The sequence below is a fragment of the Podarcis gaigeae genome, assembly GCF_964106915.1.
Source record: "Podarcis gaigeae genome assembly, chromosome: 13".
Taxonomy (NCBI): domain Eukaryota; kingdom Metazoa; phylum Chordata; class Lepidosauria; order Squamata; family Lacertidae; genus Podarcis; species Podarcis gaigeae.
Window position 1 is genome coordinate 47,145,014 of NC_139689.1, and position 17,221 is coordinate 47,162,234.

Below are 17,221 nucleotides of genomic sequence, written 5' to 3' on the forward strand. Positions count from 1 at the left end.
AAAGTGGCATTTAGCTCTGCTGATTAAAACCAAGGCACAGAGCGCACCTGTTCTGGGCTCATGTAGAGCTTGGTCCCAACTTGCCCCGTGTGCCTGTCATAAGCTGGCATTGGTGTTAGAACAGAGTTGTCTTCTTCATCTTGGTCCATTTCAGTCACGAGCCCGAAATCCCCAACTTTCACTATGTCATCCATTGTGAAAAATATGTTGGAGGGCTAGAAGAAAAACAGATCCGGTGAGCAAGTGGAGGACCAAATCAATATATTAAGTAAGACCTAGCTTGCTGTCCACATCTAGCAGGTCCTGTTCAATTGCATCAATACATTATCCTAATTTGCTGAGCCCTACAACATTTGGGACGCGGGTGGCACTGTGGGTTAAACCACAGAGCCTAGGACTTGCCAATCAGAAGGTCGGCGGTTTGAATCCCCACGACGGAGTGAGCTCCCATTGCTCGGTCCCTGCTCCTGCCAACCTAGCAGTTCGAAAGCACGTCAAAGTGCAAGTAGATAAATAGGTACCACTCTGGCAGTAAGGTAAACGGCGTTTCCGTGCGCTGCTTTGGTTCGCCAGAAGCGGCTTAGTCCTGCTGGCCACATGACCCGGAAGCTGTACGCCGGCTCCCTCGGCCAATAAAGCAAGATGAGCGCCACAACCCCAGAGTCGGTCACGACTGGACCTAATGGTCAGGGGTCCCTTTACCTTTACCTTCAACATTTGTGAAAGATAGCCTTTGTTTACCCAAAACGTAAAACACACATGTGCTGATCTGAAAGCCATCCTGAAGATTCTGTTGACTTTGCTGCAGGACAACAGCTTCAAAATAAAATAGAAGCAGTGGTGGCACACTTTACAGGTGTAAAGCAGAAGCAGAGTGGCAGCATTATGCCAGACAAGGATAGTATTTTGATGGGGAAGTGATGTGAGAAGCACACACCTTTCTCCCTCTTCCTCCTGCTTGGCGTTTGCTCTGTGACTGAAACTCCTTGGTTTCATAGGCCGGATTGTACCTGCGCTCAAGCTCACAGAAGTGCAACCAAGTCCTTGAAGGAACTTTCCCCCTCTTTTGAGAGCATACCCACCACCTTTCTGCCTTATGTCAACCCCCAAGGTAGTTCGCATTAAGAAGCTGCCACTGCAGCTGGGGGCAGCATAGGGGAGATCAGGGGAAAAGTTATCCGAGTTGCCAAAGCCATTGCTGATCCCTTTGAGACTGCAAAGCCTTCTCTTCAGTGGAGGGCAATCTTCCATGGAGGCAACAGAAAAGGGTGCAGAAACCAAAGGAATCAACAATGCTCTCAAGTGAAGATGATCGCCGCTGCTCCCTCTTAAGCTGCAATGTTTTTGGTAGAAGTGTTTTGCCTTGGTTTGCTTCTTGGCCACAAGGGACCTTCTGACGCCTGAATGGCACCTGCTGCATTGAAAATGGTACATGACCAATGGACAGAAACCAAGGACATGGTGTATTCATCATTACCCTGACACATTCTTAATATTTTCCCTAAGTACTAGATTAAGGCCTTAGTAAGTGCATAAGCCAGAAATAAATACTCTAGTGCCCAATAAAATGGGGAACCTGCTATTACAAGTTTTGGGATTGTAGTCAACTTAGTTCTACTCAGAGAAGGCCCACCAAGTATTGAGTGGGTCGACTCTGAATTTGACTAAGCTCCGTCTTAAATCAGACTGCCTTGAAAATACTCCTTCTCAGATTCTTTTCAGCTTATAGACATGCTAGAGGATGAAGGGACATGCAAAGATATACAAAGGGGAACAACTGAAAGCTTAAGCTGCCTGTGTAACACACATCTACAACTAACGAACAGGAAGGATGCTCTGACGCAGGTAGAATGCACAAGAAGAAATAATCATATGGAGAAAGAAATCTGAATGGATGTAACCAACTGCTTAAGATCCTATCAAGTATATTTCAATGAGACCAATGGTTTCTTAAGGTCAGGTCAGAACAGCAGTTCCTTGAAAAGCTGTATAGTGGTACCTCGGGTTAAGTACTTAATTTGTTCCAGAGGTCCGTTCTTAACCTGAAACTGTTCTTAACCTGAAGCACTACTTTAGCTAATGGGGTCTCCTGCTGCTGCCGCACTGCAGGAGCACGATTTCTGTTCTCATCCTGAAGCAAAGTTCTTAACCCGAGGTATTATTTCTGGGTTAGTGGAGTCTGTAACCTTAAGCGTATATAACCTGAAGCATATGTATCCCGAGGTACCACTGTATCTTAAATCAAACAGAGTGAAGTTGCACAAGGAAGATGTAGCAACTGCTGTGGGAGCACTGTGCTACAGTTCCCAGTTTGGACTCTAGGTCAGCCACACTAAACCTTCATTTGATACTCTGCTAAAGGGCAAAGAGCAATGAACACAATTCATGGGGTTCCCAAGCATGCACATGCAGACTTCTAACTAGCTTGTGCTAAGGAACTGAAAGTTTATAGTCAACGGTGTTGTTTTCCGGTACAAACCTTGAGGTCCCGATGCATTAACCCTTTCCCATGCAGAAACTGCACAGCTTCAGCTATCTGTAGAAAGATCAGCAGGCAATCTGTCCTGTCTCTCTCCTCTATCGTACATCTTCTGTTCATCCAGTCTTTGAGGTTTTCTTTCCTACAGAGCTGCATCTGAATGTAAAGGTACACTTTTGGAGTGGTAGGCATGGCTTTTTGCGCAGAGTTCTTAGAGATGTCTAAACTTAAGGTCGTTGGTCTTGGTGGAGAAACAGACAAAGGGCTTGTTGAAGACGACTTCTTGTTACTGGATCCTTTTGTGCTTGTTGCTTTATCCTCACAGTGGCTATTGTCAAGCGAGTCATCTGTGTTGCTTTCTTTACTAGAAGTATTATCACAACCGGAGTCTTCAAAGACAATAGACGAAGAGGTCCTCTCCCTCACTCTCACTGTTGGCATGGCTGGAAGACAAAGTTCAAAGGAGTTTCCAGGATCATTTTCATCTACAGTACTACCCTCCATATCACAGTCGGCAAGGAAGCTGTCTTGCATGTTTGACACAGGATCTGCCAACTGGCTCAAGTCTCCGTTATCAATGGCAGAGAATTCCAAAGGGGAGAACTGGCTCTCTGATGAATCCGATTGGCCACAAGGTATCCCAACAGAAAGCAAGGTCTTCCTTTCTACAGATGTAGCAATAACTTCAATGTGTTCCTTTGCAGAGAATGGCTCAGTTCTAATTTTAAATGATGGCACTTCCATTGGGCTGGGAGAACTGAGTGGCCAATCAGTACTTAATTAAAAAAAAAAAAGGAGAACAGAACATTACAAAACTTTTGGTCATTTTAAAATGCATTACCTAAAGAACAGTATCAGCATAGCTTTGGATTTTCTTTCTCAAAATAGAAGTATAAACAAGTTAAACTAACAAAGAAAACTGTCACCACCTACTATGAACCACCATCAAATATTTTTTCGCCATTGTTTTTTCAACCATCAGGGTTTTACTTTTTTTACCTATGGACAGTGTAACAAGGAATGTCCCCCTGAACGCTTTTGATACTTCCCTGTGAGGTGGCACACCTACCACCAAATGTTCCAGAAAACCACATCACTGATTGGGTACGACACAACATCAGGTTTCATCCTCACCCCTTTTCTAATCTCCCCCTATTAAAGAATCTAGGGCAGGTAATTCTTTTAAAAGCAATATAATCAAAATTTTAACTTACTTTATGCAGAAACAAATTTGAGGTAGCCCATGTTTGCTTATCCCTAGCCTCCAATCTGTTCTAGGTTCCCCTGTAAGTCAATGCCTTGTAAGGAGTTTCTAAGTCTACAGTGTCTCGTATTCACCTTCTTCTCAAAACTATTGGAATTAAGTGCAGGTTACTTACCTGTAATGCACATTCTTCAAGTGGCCTTCTGCAAAGGTACACATACAGAAATTGCAGCTCCGCAGAGCAGCATCTTGGAAACTTCTAAAGCTAAAAATGGTGGGAGATCGTTACCCCTTCCCTGGAGAAAGAAGTTCACTACATTACGTTTGTGCCTTGATAGGCAAGTGAGTGCCTTCCTATTCCTGAGTACACACTTCTGGAGTGTGAAGACCAACTGAAAAGAGAGCCTGCAGGGGCAAGGAGTAACTGAACAGAAGACAGTCAAAGAATCTTCCTTACAAGTAAGCAACCTGTCTTGCCTTGTTTGAAGTTTCTTACAGGCACACATATGGCAGAGTAGCTGGCTGGCTTACTGGTGGTGAGTGAGTACTAATCAGCTGAAAAGACTACAGGGACCACTATTCCAAACACATGCTTATAGAATGGACCAAATGGAGGCTGTCTTGCCAAGTTTGAATATCCAAAATGTGGAATGTCCACTCCACATCATTCTTAGAGTCAGAGAAGGACCGATTCAAAAAGTGATGACTAGTTGCACTTGAGCAAAGAGCCTGCAACATTCTGCCAAAATGATAACAACAACAAAAGCGGTTTTGTAAGACATAACTGCAGTTCACAGGTAACCAGAGGCTAAAACAGGCAGCTGTAAGTTAAGTCCAAGCTCCATAAAGGGATGGACACATAGACAGGAGAATGGGAGTTACAAAATAATTTCAAAAGATACTTATAAGGGATGAGACCAGACTGAGTAGTAATCAGCTGAACAGCAATAGGCTGATGAGCAGAAAAGTGAAGCGGCAGGGAGGAGATAGCCAGATCCAGGGCATGTTCCAAAATCAACGGGGACAACCAAAGGCATCCTGTGCAGCCATATATGATTTCTGAGTACCTAGCTTCCACAAGTTCAAAAGTACCATAGGTAAAGGTAAAGGGACCCCTGACCGTTAGGTCCAGTCGTGACCGACTCTGGGGTTGCAGCGCTCATCTTGCTTTATTGGCCGAGGGAGCTGGTGTACAGCTTCCGGTTCATGTGGCCAGCATGACTATGCTACTTCTGGCAAACCAGAGCAGCACATGGAAACGCTGTTTACCTTCCCGCCAGAGTGGTACCTATTTATCTACTTGCAATGCGTGCTTTCGAACTGCTAGGTTGGCAGGAGCAGGGACTGAGCAACGGGAGCTCACCCCGTTGTGGGGATTCGAACCGCTGACCTTCTGATCAGCAAGCCCTAGGCTCTGTGGTTTAACCCACAGCGCCACCCGCATCCCTTCAAAAGCACCATACCCCAAGGTTAAATAGGGGCCGAAAGCTTCTACTGCACAAAGAAGTGGCAGCCCAGGTGCAAATGAGCACCATGAGTCGACATGCAATGTTTTGGTGGGCCAAAGATATTAGCATTGTTTTTATACTTCTTGTTATGTGCAAATGATGCCACTCGGCAGCTTTGGGGCACTTTGAGATACTTGGATCCCATGTCCCAGTAACCACAGAAGCCAAAAATGCTCATCGTGCATGAAGCGGTGTATTCTCCCACATTCAGAGGCATGGTGCCCATTGCAGGCATGTCTTGAATATTTTTCCTGTTTTCTCTTTATTAATCATCACTTCACTTGACATTCGTTCAATGTTCTTCTTGTTATTCCATCTGCGCTCAGGCTCAGACAGTGCATAAGTGGGTTGTGCAACTGACTCAGCTTGCCCCTCTCCCTCTGAGTCAGTGTCCAAGCCACTGTCAGTTGCCTAGGTCACAGCTAAGTCCTTAGGCTTTGACTACAGTGGCGCCCCACAAGACGAATGCCTCGCAAGACGGAAAACTCGCTAGATGAAAGAGTTTTCCGTTTTGGAGGTGCTTCGCAAAACAAATTTCCTATGGGCTTGCTTCACAAGACGAAAATGTCTTGCGAGTTCCTGCAGGGTTTTTTCCCTTTCCCCCCCTTTTTCTAAGCCGCTAAACCGCTTATCCGCTAAAAGCCGCTAATAGCGCTAATCTGCTAAGCCGTCAATGGGCTTGCTTCGCAAGACAAAAAAACCGCTAGACGAAGAGACTCGCAGAACGGATTCTTTTCGTCTTGCGAGGCACCATTGTACATAGTTTTTACAATATTCCTTCAAGCCCAAACAATGTACAACCTTCAGCACAGCCTGGATTCTCAAATGGGATTCTATCGGCATCATTGACCCTTACAAGCATCAGGATCAGGAGACAATCTCTGTCCAAAAGCCATTACAGGTTTTTAAAGCCCATTCCCACAAAGCAACCAAGTGCAGAGTACTATTTAATCAAGCCTGCTTAGTAAACCTGAGGCAGAAAATGCACAATACCACCCTTTCCCAAGAAGAAAGGCTTGTTGTTCCTGGGGATTGGGGACCTTCATCCCACAGCAGTGAGAGTTTTAAAAGGTGTCATAGTACATGCAAGGCCAGGCGGTTCTCGTGGCTACTGAAGGCCTAAGAAATAACTACAAGAGAAAATTCTCCATGATGCTCTTCTGAAACTTCTCCTAAAGGGAGGGGGTGTACTTTCTCCCACCTTTTTAAGCTCTAGAAATCTCTGATTATTGTATTAACATCTCACTTTTCTTCCATCATGGATTTCAAAGTGGAGGCCCTCAGGTAAATCTCCCACCCAGGCACTAGCCAGACCAAAGCCTGCTTAGCTTCTATAGGGTGGCTGCATCATTTGCCTGGGACCATGTCCTGTTTCCTGTGCAGATGCAGGTCCTGTATGTGTACTTGCATAAAGCCCATAAAGAAAAAGTTTTGAAGTTTTGAAACAAAGCAGTAAGATGAGCCAGCCGAGAGGCTGTCCAAGTACATGTTATATTTTAAAAGCTAGTGCGAAACAAATCCGGTAGAAGATAGGGACAGCTAAACAAGGACTCATAGAACAATATACAATTATTATACAACTAGAAGTTACAGTGCAGAAATATAGAGCTTTCTCACTTCTTGCAGTGAGAGTACAATACTTTCCAGGGAAGTATAATACTTTCCTGAGACTTTCCAGGAAATGAAAGTGATACCTTTCGTCCTTTAGCCACAGTTTGTCCATTCTTTCCTGCCAGCTTTCAGGCGGCGCTTCCAGCCATGCATTGAAATAGCGAACAATACAAGGATGTTCAAGTTTTGCTAATGCTTTTACTTCACGCATCACCTTCTCACGAGCCAATTCCCTAAAAATGAAAGAGTCATAATGTAAAATAAAGAAGAAGTCAGTTCTCTGTGGGGGATGAACTGGAACAACTTTTAACTGTCGTGGTTATTTTAATTTATGAAAGACAAAATTCTGCTTCGAGTCTCATGCTCTGGTGTGTGGATACCACACTACAGGTACACTTTGTAAACAACAGGTAAGTGCAAGTAACTTATTATTAACACAGCTTTTTTCTGCTTTGTTGGGATGAGGAAAAGTACCTAAGAAATGTTCAACAATGCCCCGGGAACTCTTTTGGTGTGCCAGACATGTCCTAGGATGAGACAAATTAGGACTGACATGTGGACCACAGTGCCACCTAGAGATGCATCACGTAAAGGAAGCCAGAAAATAAAAGACATTTACTCACCTATTTGGAAGACGAATTCTTTTAATAGCGTAGTTGCAGTCGTCCACTTTATTTCTGGCTTCAAACACTACCCCAAACCCTCCGCGACCCAGACACTGAATTGGCTCAAAGTCGGTTAGATATCTGCAAAAGAAAGGAAGGAAAATGCTTGTGATTAAGATTTGATTATTATGTGGCAGAATCCGAAACCAGGGAGAAGAGTCGGTGGAGGAAGATTGGAAGAAATTTAAAGACTATTTACAGAAACATTGCAAAATTAATGAATGTTAGAATGACGTTGGAATGAATTTATGTGATTTTAGCAGAAATGTTACAAAGATTTAGGAAAAAACAGGCTGCTAATTGGTGAAAGGAGGGGAAGTAAAGTTATATTAATATCAAGGTAAATTACAGGACAAAAATTTGAAAAGAGGGAAAGGATTTGCTGAAATGGATAACTGACCTAGAATACAAAAAAGGGAGGTGTGAGGAGGTCAGGGAAATAAGCTAATGAAAGATAAGTAATGGGAAGATTTGTTGTATTTTTCCTTGTTTTTTCTTTTTGCTTAAAGGTAAAGGTAAAGGTACCCCTGCCCGTACGGGCCAGTCTTGACAGACTCTGGGGTTGTGCGCCCATCTCACTTAAGAGGCCAGGGGCCAGTGCTGTCCGGAGACACTTCCGGGTCACGTGGCCAGCGTGACATCGCTGCTCTGGCGAGCCAGAGCCGCACACGGAAACGCCGTTTACCTTCCCGCTGGTAAGCGGTCCCTATTTATCTACTTGCACCCGGAGGTGCTTTCGAACTGCTAGGTTGGCAGGCGCTGGGACTGAGCAGCGGGAGCGCACCCCGCCGCAGGGATTCGAACCGCCGACCTTTCAATCGGCAAGTCCTAGGCGCTGAGGCTTTAACCCACAGCGCCACCTGCGTCCCTCTTTTTGCTTAATGGATTTTAATTCTCTGCTTTCTTTTTTATATTTATTTTTTATTTTTTGTATTTTATCTTTTTTGTTTAAAATGTTTTTTTGCTTTTGTACCTCTAAAAATTTTAATAAATATCTTATTTTTTTAAAAAAGGATTTGATTATTATGATAATGACTAGCAGTTCATCTAAAATACAGTCATACGTCGAGTTTGTTTGCTTCACATTGTGTTTTTCAGGTTATGAACAGGGCAACCCCGGAAGCAATTACTTCGGGTTTGCCGCTTTGCACATGCGTGATCTGTGCGTATGCGCGCTCTATCGCGTCACGCACATAAGCAACGGTCTACTTACGGACTTTTTGGGGTGCAAACGGCAACCCGGAACGGATCGCGTCCGTAAGTAGAAGTACCACTGTACTAGAGATGTGTTTTGGTTTACTTTTGCACACAACAGTGGTATACCGTATTTTTCCCTCTATAACACGCAGATTTTTTCTCCTAAAAAGAAAGGGGAAATGTCTGTGCGTGTTATAGAGCGAATGTGTGGTCCCTGGAACCGAAAAATCAGTCAAAAATCAAATCGCGCTTCACGGAGAAGGGAAACCTGAAAAGAGGAAGCGGCTGCTTTCCTGCATTCTGCCTCAGTGTCTTACTGCCCACCCTCCTCTGTTTCGTTGCTGTGTTTGCTGAAACGGAACAAAGAGCAGGGAAAGCCCCTCCCCTCCAGGCAAGCAGAGGGGAAAGCAGAGTGTCATCTCTGTGCTCCGGTGCTGCTGGGGGAGAGGGAGAGAGAGGGGGGAGGGAGAGAGAGAGGGGGGGAGGGAGAGAGAGAGGGGGGAGGGAGGGAGGGAGGGGGAGAGAGAGAGAGAGAGAGAGAGAGAGAGAGAGAGAAAGAAAGATGGCTGGCTTGGGTGGGGGGAAACTTGCCTTTCTTTCCTCCCTCCCGTTAAATCCCTCTTCTGCATTCTTAGCCAGCTGCTTCTCTGCACACCCCTCTCATGTCCCTTCTTTGTTTTTCCTTCGCTCCCCACTTAAAATGTGGTTACAAAGCATAGATCCACATGGATCCTCAGGATCTTTGCATTCGGTCACCCCAAATTCACCATCAGATCACATAGCATGTCCATGGCTACAGCCTGCACCAAAAAAATCACGCACCCACTGTTGCCTGGGGCTGCAATGGTGCAAAAATGTGGTTACAAAGCATGGATCCACAGGGATTCTCAGGATCTTTGCATTGGGTCACCCCAAATTCACCATCAGATCACATAGCATGTCCATGGCTACAGCCTGCACCAAAAAAATCATGCACCCACTGTTGCCTGGGGCTGCAATGGTGCAAAAACGTCGTTACAAAGCATGGATCCACAGGAATTCTCAGGATTTTTGCATTGGGTCACCCCAAATTCACCATCAGATCACATGTCTGTGGCCACAGCATGAAGCACAAAAATGATACATCCACTGTTTCATTCAGAATGTTTTTTCCCTTGTTTTCCTCCTCTAAAAACGATGTGCGTGTTATGGTCAGGTGCGTGTTATAGAGCGAAAAATACGGTAAGTACAATCAGCCAAATATTCCTCTTAAAACACAGGAAGATTCCTTACACCGTATAAGCCCATTACTATGTCCAGCTGGGTATTGTTGAAGCGAGATGAACGCCGCACCCCATAGTCACATTTGACTGGACTTAACCGTCCAGGGGACCTTTACCTTTACCTGTTGACAATGACTCGGAGCACCTCTCCAGGGTTTCATACAGGAGTCCTCCCCAGCCCTAACTGGAGATACCAGGGATTGAATCTGGGGCCTTCTGCACACCGATGCATGTGCTCTTATCACTGAGCTAAAACCTACCACATCCAATGTAACATCTTCTGGCAACTAGAGCATTTTATTTATTTATTTATTTATTTATTTATTTATTTATTTATTTATGGAAACCCTTTCCACGCAAATGGCATCTTTTAAGTAAGGAAGCCTCCAACAGCACCCACCCCATGTTTCAGAGCCACAACTAGAGGCATACAACATAAGGTAAAGGGGCCCCTGACCATTAGGTCCAGTTGTGACCGACTCTGGGGTTGCAGCGCTCATCTCGCTTTACTGGCCGAGGGAGCCGGAGTTTGTCTGCAGACAGCTTCCGGGTCATATGGCCAGCATGACCAAGCCACTTCTGGCGAACCAGAGCAGTGCATGGAAACACCATGTACCTTCCCACTGGAGCGGTACCTATTTATCTACTTGCACTTTGACGTGCTTTCGAACTGCTAGGTTGGCAGGAGCAGGGACCGGGCAACGGGAGCTCACCCTGTCGCAGGGATTCGAACCACCGACCTTCTGATCAGCAAGTCCTAGGCTCTGTGGTTTAACCCACAGCGCCACAAAATACACTTTGTATTTATTTCCTCTTAAAAACTGTACCTTGTGCTATGCAGGAGGCTGCTTTTAAAGCTCCCCTGAGTTTGAGAGCTGGCTTGTTGAGTTTTACGGAGGAGAATTGCTTTTGGAAAGAGGGACTCAGAAAGAATGCAAGTCCATTACATTCCAAATGGTGCACAGAAGAGAGGGATAGAAAAGTAATTGCTTTTACCTTGACACATATCCAGAGTTCTGAAAGTCACCCCAGCTGTTCTCTTTAGCCTGTCCAACTGCAGGTTCATATTTACTGTCCGTCTGACACTGAGTTTCAGACTCTTTCCGCTGCTGAGATAGGAACAGATTGTTTATAATTGAGGCAGCTCAATACTAACTTTATTGACAAGGATGGAAGAGCAAAATTTAAAAGGTTGTGCTACATCCTGCTCACCAAATACAAAAATTGGGAAAGGGGAGAGAGAAGAGACATGATTTTCATAAGCTAACATTTGGAGGTTGTTTTTGGTAACAGTAACTCCCTGCATGACATAGCAGGGAGTTGCTTTGAGGACAAAGCAATAGTTTGCCAACAACGTTTTTCCACACCCTTCTAATACTAGATGAGCTTTTCCACTCTGGAGTGACACAGCAGAGGCTTGTTGAAGCCCTGAAAACCTTTAAATAATTAAAAGTAACTAAGCTGCAAGATGGGATAGGCACCGAGGGAGTGGTGTCATCATTCACAATCATAACTGCACATGGCAATTGCCACGTGCTTGACACCAGGAATAAAATTATATCATTTATAAACTGCCTCAAACTCTAGATGCTGTAAAACCGTTTGTCAGATACAGTGGTGCCTCGCAAGACGAAAAGAATCCGTTCTGCGAGTCTCTTCGTCTAGTGGTTTTTTCGTCTTGCGATGCAAGCCCATTGACAGATTAGCGCTATTAGCAGCTTATCGGATAAGTGGATAAGCGGCTTAGAAAAGGGGGGGGAAGGAAAAAAAACCTGCAGGAACTCGCAAGACATTTTCGTCTTGCGAAGCAAGCCCATAGGAAATTCGTTTTGCGAAGCACCTCCAAAACGGAAAACTCTTTCGTCTAGCGAGTTTTCTGTCTTGCGAGGCATTCGTCTTGCAGGGCACCACTGTAATTAGAAAAGAGGAAGGTAAGGAGTTCGCTACATCTAGAACTGCGAAAACATGATCATTGCAACTCAACTGCAATGTGGAAGCTTCAAAGCAGAGCTCTAGCTCTAAGTTCTTGCTCTAGATATAACTACCTGGTTGTATAAATTTCTATTAAAAGTAATGATCAGGACAAGTGCCTGAGACAATCTAGCAGTCAGTTCTTATGACAACCTATTGATTTATATGAAACCAAAACAAGCTCGTATCAAGTTCATAAGCGCTGCATTTCATTACTTGAATAAATGCAATCTAAAACATGAAAAGCCTCAAAAGGGAAAAGATGCAGTTACACTTCAAGAATCGATTCACTCTACTTACTCGATTGCGAACATGCGGGTGGAAAAGTCTACGCACAATAAAAGTTGTAGCCACAATGCATAATATGATGGTACTAATGATTTCTTTCCACCAGTGCAGAAGTAGAACTGGATCTTTTTTGCGGATGTTTTGTGGATAGTTCATGTCAGCAAATCTCACGGTGATCTGGGTGCTTCGTCGGTGCCTCTCTCGAGTGTAGTAGGGCAAAAAATAACCATTATCTATATTTTTTAAAAAAGTGAACAAAGGGTATAAGAATGTTTTCGTAAATCTACAAACCACCAGGTAGTACTAATCTTTCAATAAATAAAATTTCCCCTTTCAAATGTTGTTGACCAGTGAAAAACCCATGTAGCGGCCAAAGACACTGGCTAGAATCTAAAGAATATGTCCAACTTTAGGCAAATCCAGTGAGAATTTTGATATTTTGTCCTTTGAACAGTGGCTCTCTATACCAGGGATGTGCAAGAGGTCGATCGTGATCTACTGGTAGATCCCCGCAAGGTTTTGGTAGATCGCGGTCAATCTCTGGCTCCCTTTCCTTAGCGTCACTAAAACTGACTCCTGTCACGCCCCCTTGCCCTGCCCTCCATTGTTGTATGATCTCTGTAAGGGAAGACGGAGCTTTCTCAGTGCTGCTGTTCTGAGCCATAATGATCTTTTTATGAGTGACTTTGCCCCTTGCCTTTAACCCCCCCAAAAGGGAACTCCCCCCCCCAAAGCAGCTTTTAAAAATGGGGCTTTCCTCTTTCCTGAAAAGCTCAACAACTCTGAATCGCCCCCCCCCAAAGGGGTATATATTGCCTAAAAAAAGCTCCACAACTTTGAGCTGAACACCCCCCCCCAAAAAAAACCCCACACACAGGGGTAGATCACTGCCAGTTTTTAATTCTGAAAGCAGATCGCAGTCTCTTGAGTTGGCCACCCCTGCTCTACACCATACTAGAAGATTTTTGAAATCTCACTGAAAGCTTTTTAAGTTGTATTCATTCAACTTGTTTTTATTATTGCTTGTTAGCCGCCCTGAGCCCGGCCTTGGCTGGGGAGGGCAGGGTATAAATAAAAATTATTATTATTATTACCAAGTCAAACCATTGGTCCATTTGGCTCAGTGCAGTCTACATCAAGTGTGGGGAATCTTTGGCCCTCTGTAGGTTTCTGAGCTACAACCAGCTAGCATGATGGGAATTGTAGTTCTGCAACATCTGTAGGGCTAACAGTTCCCCACACTTGGTCTATGCTAAATGGAAGCAGCTTTCCAGGATTTCAGGTCTCTCCCAGCCCTAACTGGAGATACCAGGGATTGAACCTGTGGACTTTCTTCGTGGCTCTCCTTCCTTTCGAGATGGGTTCTGCAATGCAACATGGAGGCTGCTCTTCAAGAATGATGCAGAAAGCCTCCTTGGGCTGAGGTTATCTATAGGGCTGACAAACTCTTCCAGTACAGTGGTATCTCGGGTTAAGAACTTAATTCGTTCCGGAGGTCCGTTCTTAACCTGAAACTGTTCTTAACCTGAAGCACCACTTTAGCTAATGGGGCCTCCTGCTGCTGCTGCCCCGCTGCTGTGCGATTTCTGTTCTCATCCTGAAGCAAAGTTCTTAACCCAAGGTACTATTTCTGAGTTAGCGGAGTCTGTAACCTGAAGTGTATGTAACCAGAGGTACCACTGTATTCAGAAGACAGCCATCCCAATTTATTTAGAGGCTAACAATTAGGGTTCCACAGATACCATGATTTATTTCAACTAGGTTTTGTTACTGTAAGTATAAAAAGGAGCTAGGGGTTTCACCTATCAAAACCATGGATGAAAACAAAGCATAGCTCACACACACCATAGGGATACTGCAGGACGGAAAGGGCACCATTACTGTATTCCTCATGAGAAAACTTGTCATTGCTGAGACATTTGTCAAACTCATCTGATCCCACCAGCACAGGAGTTCTAGAAGGAGAATCTAGAAACAACGCATAATTTTCAGAGTGAGTCTGTTTCACACATTACATTTGAATGAGCATTCCTGCATGCATAAAACCTTTCAGAAATCCTAAATAGTGCTTCTAGAAATGGTTACCATCATCTAGAGCAAGGGTGAGGAACCTTTTTGGCCTGGTGGGCCAGATCTTCATCTCCCCCCCACACTGAGGACCAACTTAGACAGGTGCCATATCATGATGACAGGTAACTGACAAGTGGGTGGTCCTGCCCACCCTGGAAAGTTGACCTGATGGTGGAGAGAGACAGTCAGCTTTGCTAGCACATTCCCCACTGGGAAAATACTAGTAAAGCAGCACCAAGCAGGATTGAACCTCACCAGTCAGCTGACTGATTGACAGGCGGGTGTAGTTGCAGGGGGATTGCCTTGCAGGCCAAATTTGGATCCCCTGGCAGACGAATACTGGCCTGCAGGCTGGAGGTTCCTTACCCCTGTTCTATAATTTCAAGCTTTTCTATTGCTGGAAGAAATGTACACCTGACAATTGTTAAAACGCCTCAGCTAGAAAACTCAATAAGCAGTGATAGTTTTTCCGTGGAAAATCTTCCATTTTTAGAAATGCCTTATGTATTAAAATTAGTAACCTAATAAATAAATGTAATGCCAGCTAAATTGGCGCTGTGGAATGATCAGTATACAGTCTAATATAAGAAATTAAAGTTGCAATTAACTTTTTTTCAGATGGCTATCCTTAGAATGATAAATAAATGCAAAGCACATCTTTGCAGGCATGTTAAAATTCCCAGCACTTTTTCAGTGCTTTCATTCCCTCCCACCACTCAAAATGTAAACAAGGTTAGAAAATAATATGCCATGCTGTGTCATGTTTTACAATATTTACAAGTATTCTGGCAAATGTAGCTTCTATGTAAAGCAAGTGTGGGGAGCATGTGAACCTATAGATGTTACTGGACTACAACTCCCATCATTCTTGGCCATTGGCCAAGCTTGCTGGGGCTGATGGGAATTGTTGTAGTAGAGCAATGTCTGGAGTGCCAAAGGTTCCCACACTTGATGTAAAGCTCTGAGTCAGTTTCAACGAAACACTTAAATCCACTCAGAGTGCAGTTTTGTGACACCCGACCATCAGTAATCAGACATCTCAAGTCAGCTATGTTCGAGATATACGGTTGAAAACAGTAATAAAACTCTCTATCAATATTATGGCCTATCACCTTCCAATCTGAAAAAAAGATAATCCTAGGAACATCACTTACGTATCAATGGTTTCCACTTGATTACAGGCAAAGGGATAACAGCATTATCATTTCTGGACTCCAAAGCTTTAGGGTTGGTTGGGAACTTATCAGAAATTCTGACTGATGACTGAAGGTACAGCTGGCCTTTGTACATTCCTGCATAATAAAGCACAGATCATTATTTATCTCAGGGATTATCATTTTACTTGTGTGCACCTTTAAGAATAGAGGGGAAGAGAATACAAACGCCTAAGCCGTGAATTCTAGAGCAATGCAAAAGATGCACTGCCTACATTGTAAGATGATATAATTACATCTATCTACCGTATTTTTCCGCCTATAAGACGCCCCCATGTATAAGATACCCCCCCTATTTTGTGGGACTCAAATTTAAGAAAAGAGGGGGAGATGGTCAAGAGTATAAGACGCCCCCTAATTATTGACATTATTTTTAAGGGAAAAAACCTACCTGTTCTTTGGGGCTGGTGGTGGGGGAAAGCAGCGCTCCCCCCCCCCCAAAGAGCAAGTCAAAAGGAACCCAAAGCCTCCAGAGCCCAGTGGGAACTCCTGCTGGGTTCCGGAGGCTTTGGGTGAACGTACCTTTTGTGTCAAGAACAATGCACTGATGCAAGAAATATTCCACTGCCAAAGCAAAACACACAATACTTTGGATTTCTACCATGTTGTTCTTTGGCTTTTGCTGAAACACTTACATTAATTATACCCACCTAAAAATAAAATAAAAAATAAAAATCTGTCTACTAAGGGTTTGGACAATGCAAAGATTATGTCTTGTTTGAAAGTTGGAGTGTACCTAAATAGACACTGGACTCTGTAGCTCCTCGCGCAGCTTCCACTATGTCTTCTTCATCTTCTAAGACATCACTATTGGAGGTGTAGCTCGTGTCATCAAAGAGGCTAATTGGAATTACCTTGCCATCCTTAACCAGCCAGGCAGAAGCAACAGGTGTGCAAAACTGCAGATAAAGTATGAATATTTGAAAAATCAGTTCAATGCATTTTCACTCTAAAACCAAATCTTTTAAGAGCACAGCTTTTAATGAACTCAAAAAATGAACATATTACAAAAGAAAAACATTTTTAAAAGCCTCAAATTCCAGAAAGATGCAAGGTATTTTTGGCAATGCTGTTGTATTTCTAGAAAGTGTCAAGATGTTACCATCTTTAGTACCTGGTATTCCCATTCCAGATGTCCTCCCTGCTTATTAAATGCCATCACCTTCCAGTCGGCTACTGAGACCTTTATCACCGTATCCTTCATTACAGCCTCCTGCTCTTCCACATCTGAAATTATTTTAGAATCTTCTTTGTTTAGATTTGGTTTCAAATTGCCTTCAAGAAATCCCATTCTCTTTTCAGTGTCTGGAACATAGCGCAGTTCAAAGTGACCAACACTAAAATTCCACCTTTAAGTTAAAAAAAGAGAAGATGACGACCGTGACTGCAAATCAATCCGGTTTTTATAATATGTAAAAGGAGACAACATGGTATTTCTAAAGTAATGTAAGCCTATTTTCCACTGTAGTAATAAAGCATGTTATCTTCTAACACAGTACATAAGCTTTTGACTTCATACACATCTTTTCCACAAACTGGGTGGTTGATAAAGGAAGAAGGGAAAAGCAGTACTTTTGTGCCAAAGGTAAAGGACCCCTGACAGTTAAGTCCAGTTGCAAACGGCTGTGGGGCTCATCTTGCTTTACTGGCCAAGGGAGCCGGTGTTTGTCTGCAGACAGTTTTTCCGGGTCATGTGGCCAGCAGGACTAAGCCGCTACTGGCGAAACCAGAGCAGCGCATGGAAACGCCGTT

At 43.9% G+C, this 17,221-nt stretch overlaps 1 protein-coding gene across 2 annotated transcripts in view; it reads right to left on the reverse strand.

Annotated features, from left to right (window-relative positions):
• Nucleotides 1-17,221, reverse strand: part of EIF2AK3 (eukaryotic translation initiation factor 2 alpha kinase 3) — a 39,767-nt gene that overhangs the window by 4,933 nt on the left and 17,613 nt on the right. The window contains exons 5-14 of one of the 2 annotated variants that reach the window (XM_083709125.1): nucleotides 16,584-16,818; nucleotides 16,206-16,368; nucleotides 15,410-15,547; nucleotides 14,031-14,153; nucleotides 12,198-12,418; nucleotides 10,923-11,035; nucleotides 7,426-7,548; nucleotides 6,886-7,035; nucleotides 2,480-3,254; nucleotides 48-215 (exon numbers count right to left, since the gene is read on the reverse strand). In XM_083709125.1, coding sequence (XP_083565251.1) covers nucleotides 48-215; nucleotides 2,480-3,254; nucleotides 6,886-7,035; nucleotides 7,426-7,548; nucleotides 10,923-11,035; nucleotides 12,198-12,418; nucleotides 14,031-14,153; nucleotides 15,410-15,547; nucleotides 16,206-16,368; nucleotides 16,584-16,818 — 2,209 coding nt within the window. The remainder of the gene's footprint in view (nucleotides 1-47; nucleotides 216-2,479; nucleotides 3,255-6,885; nucleotides 7,036-7,425; nucleotides 7,549-10,922; nucleotides 11,036-12,197; nucleotides 12,419-14,030; nucleotides 14,154-15,409; nucleotides 15,548-16,205; nucleotides 16,369-16,583; nucleotides 16,819-17,221) is intronic. The other variant, XM_083709126.1, reaches the window with a different exon arrangement.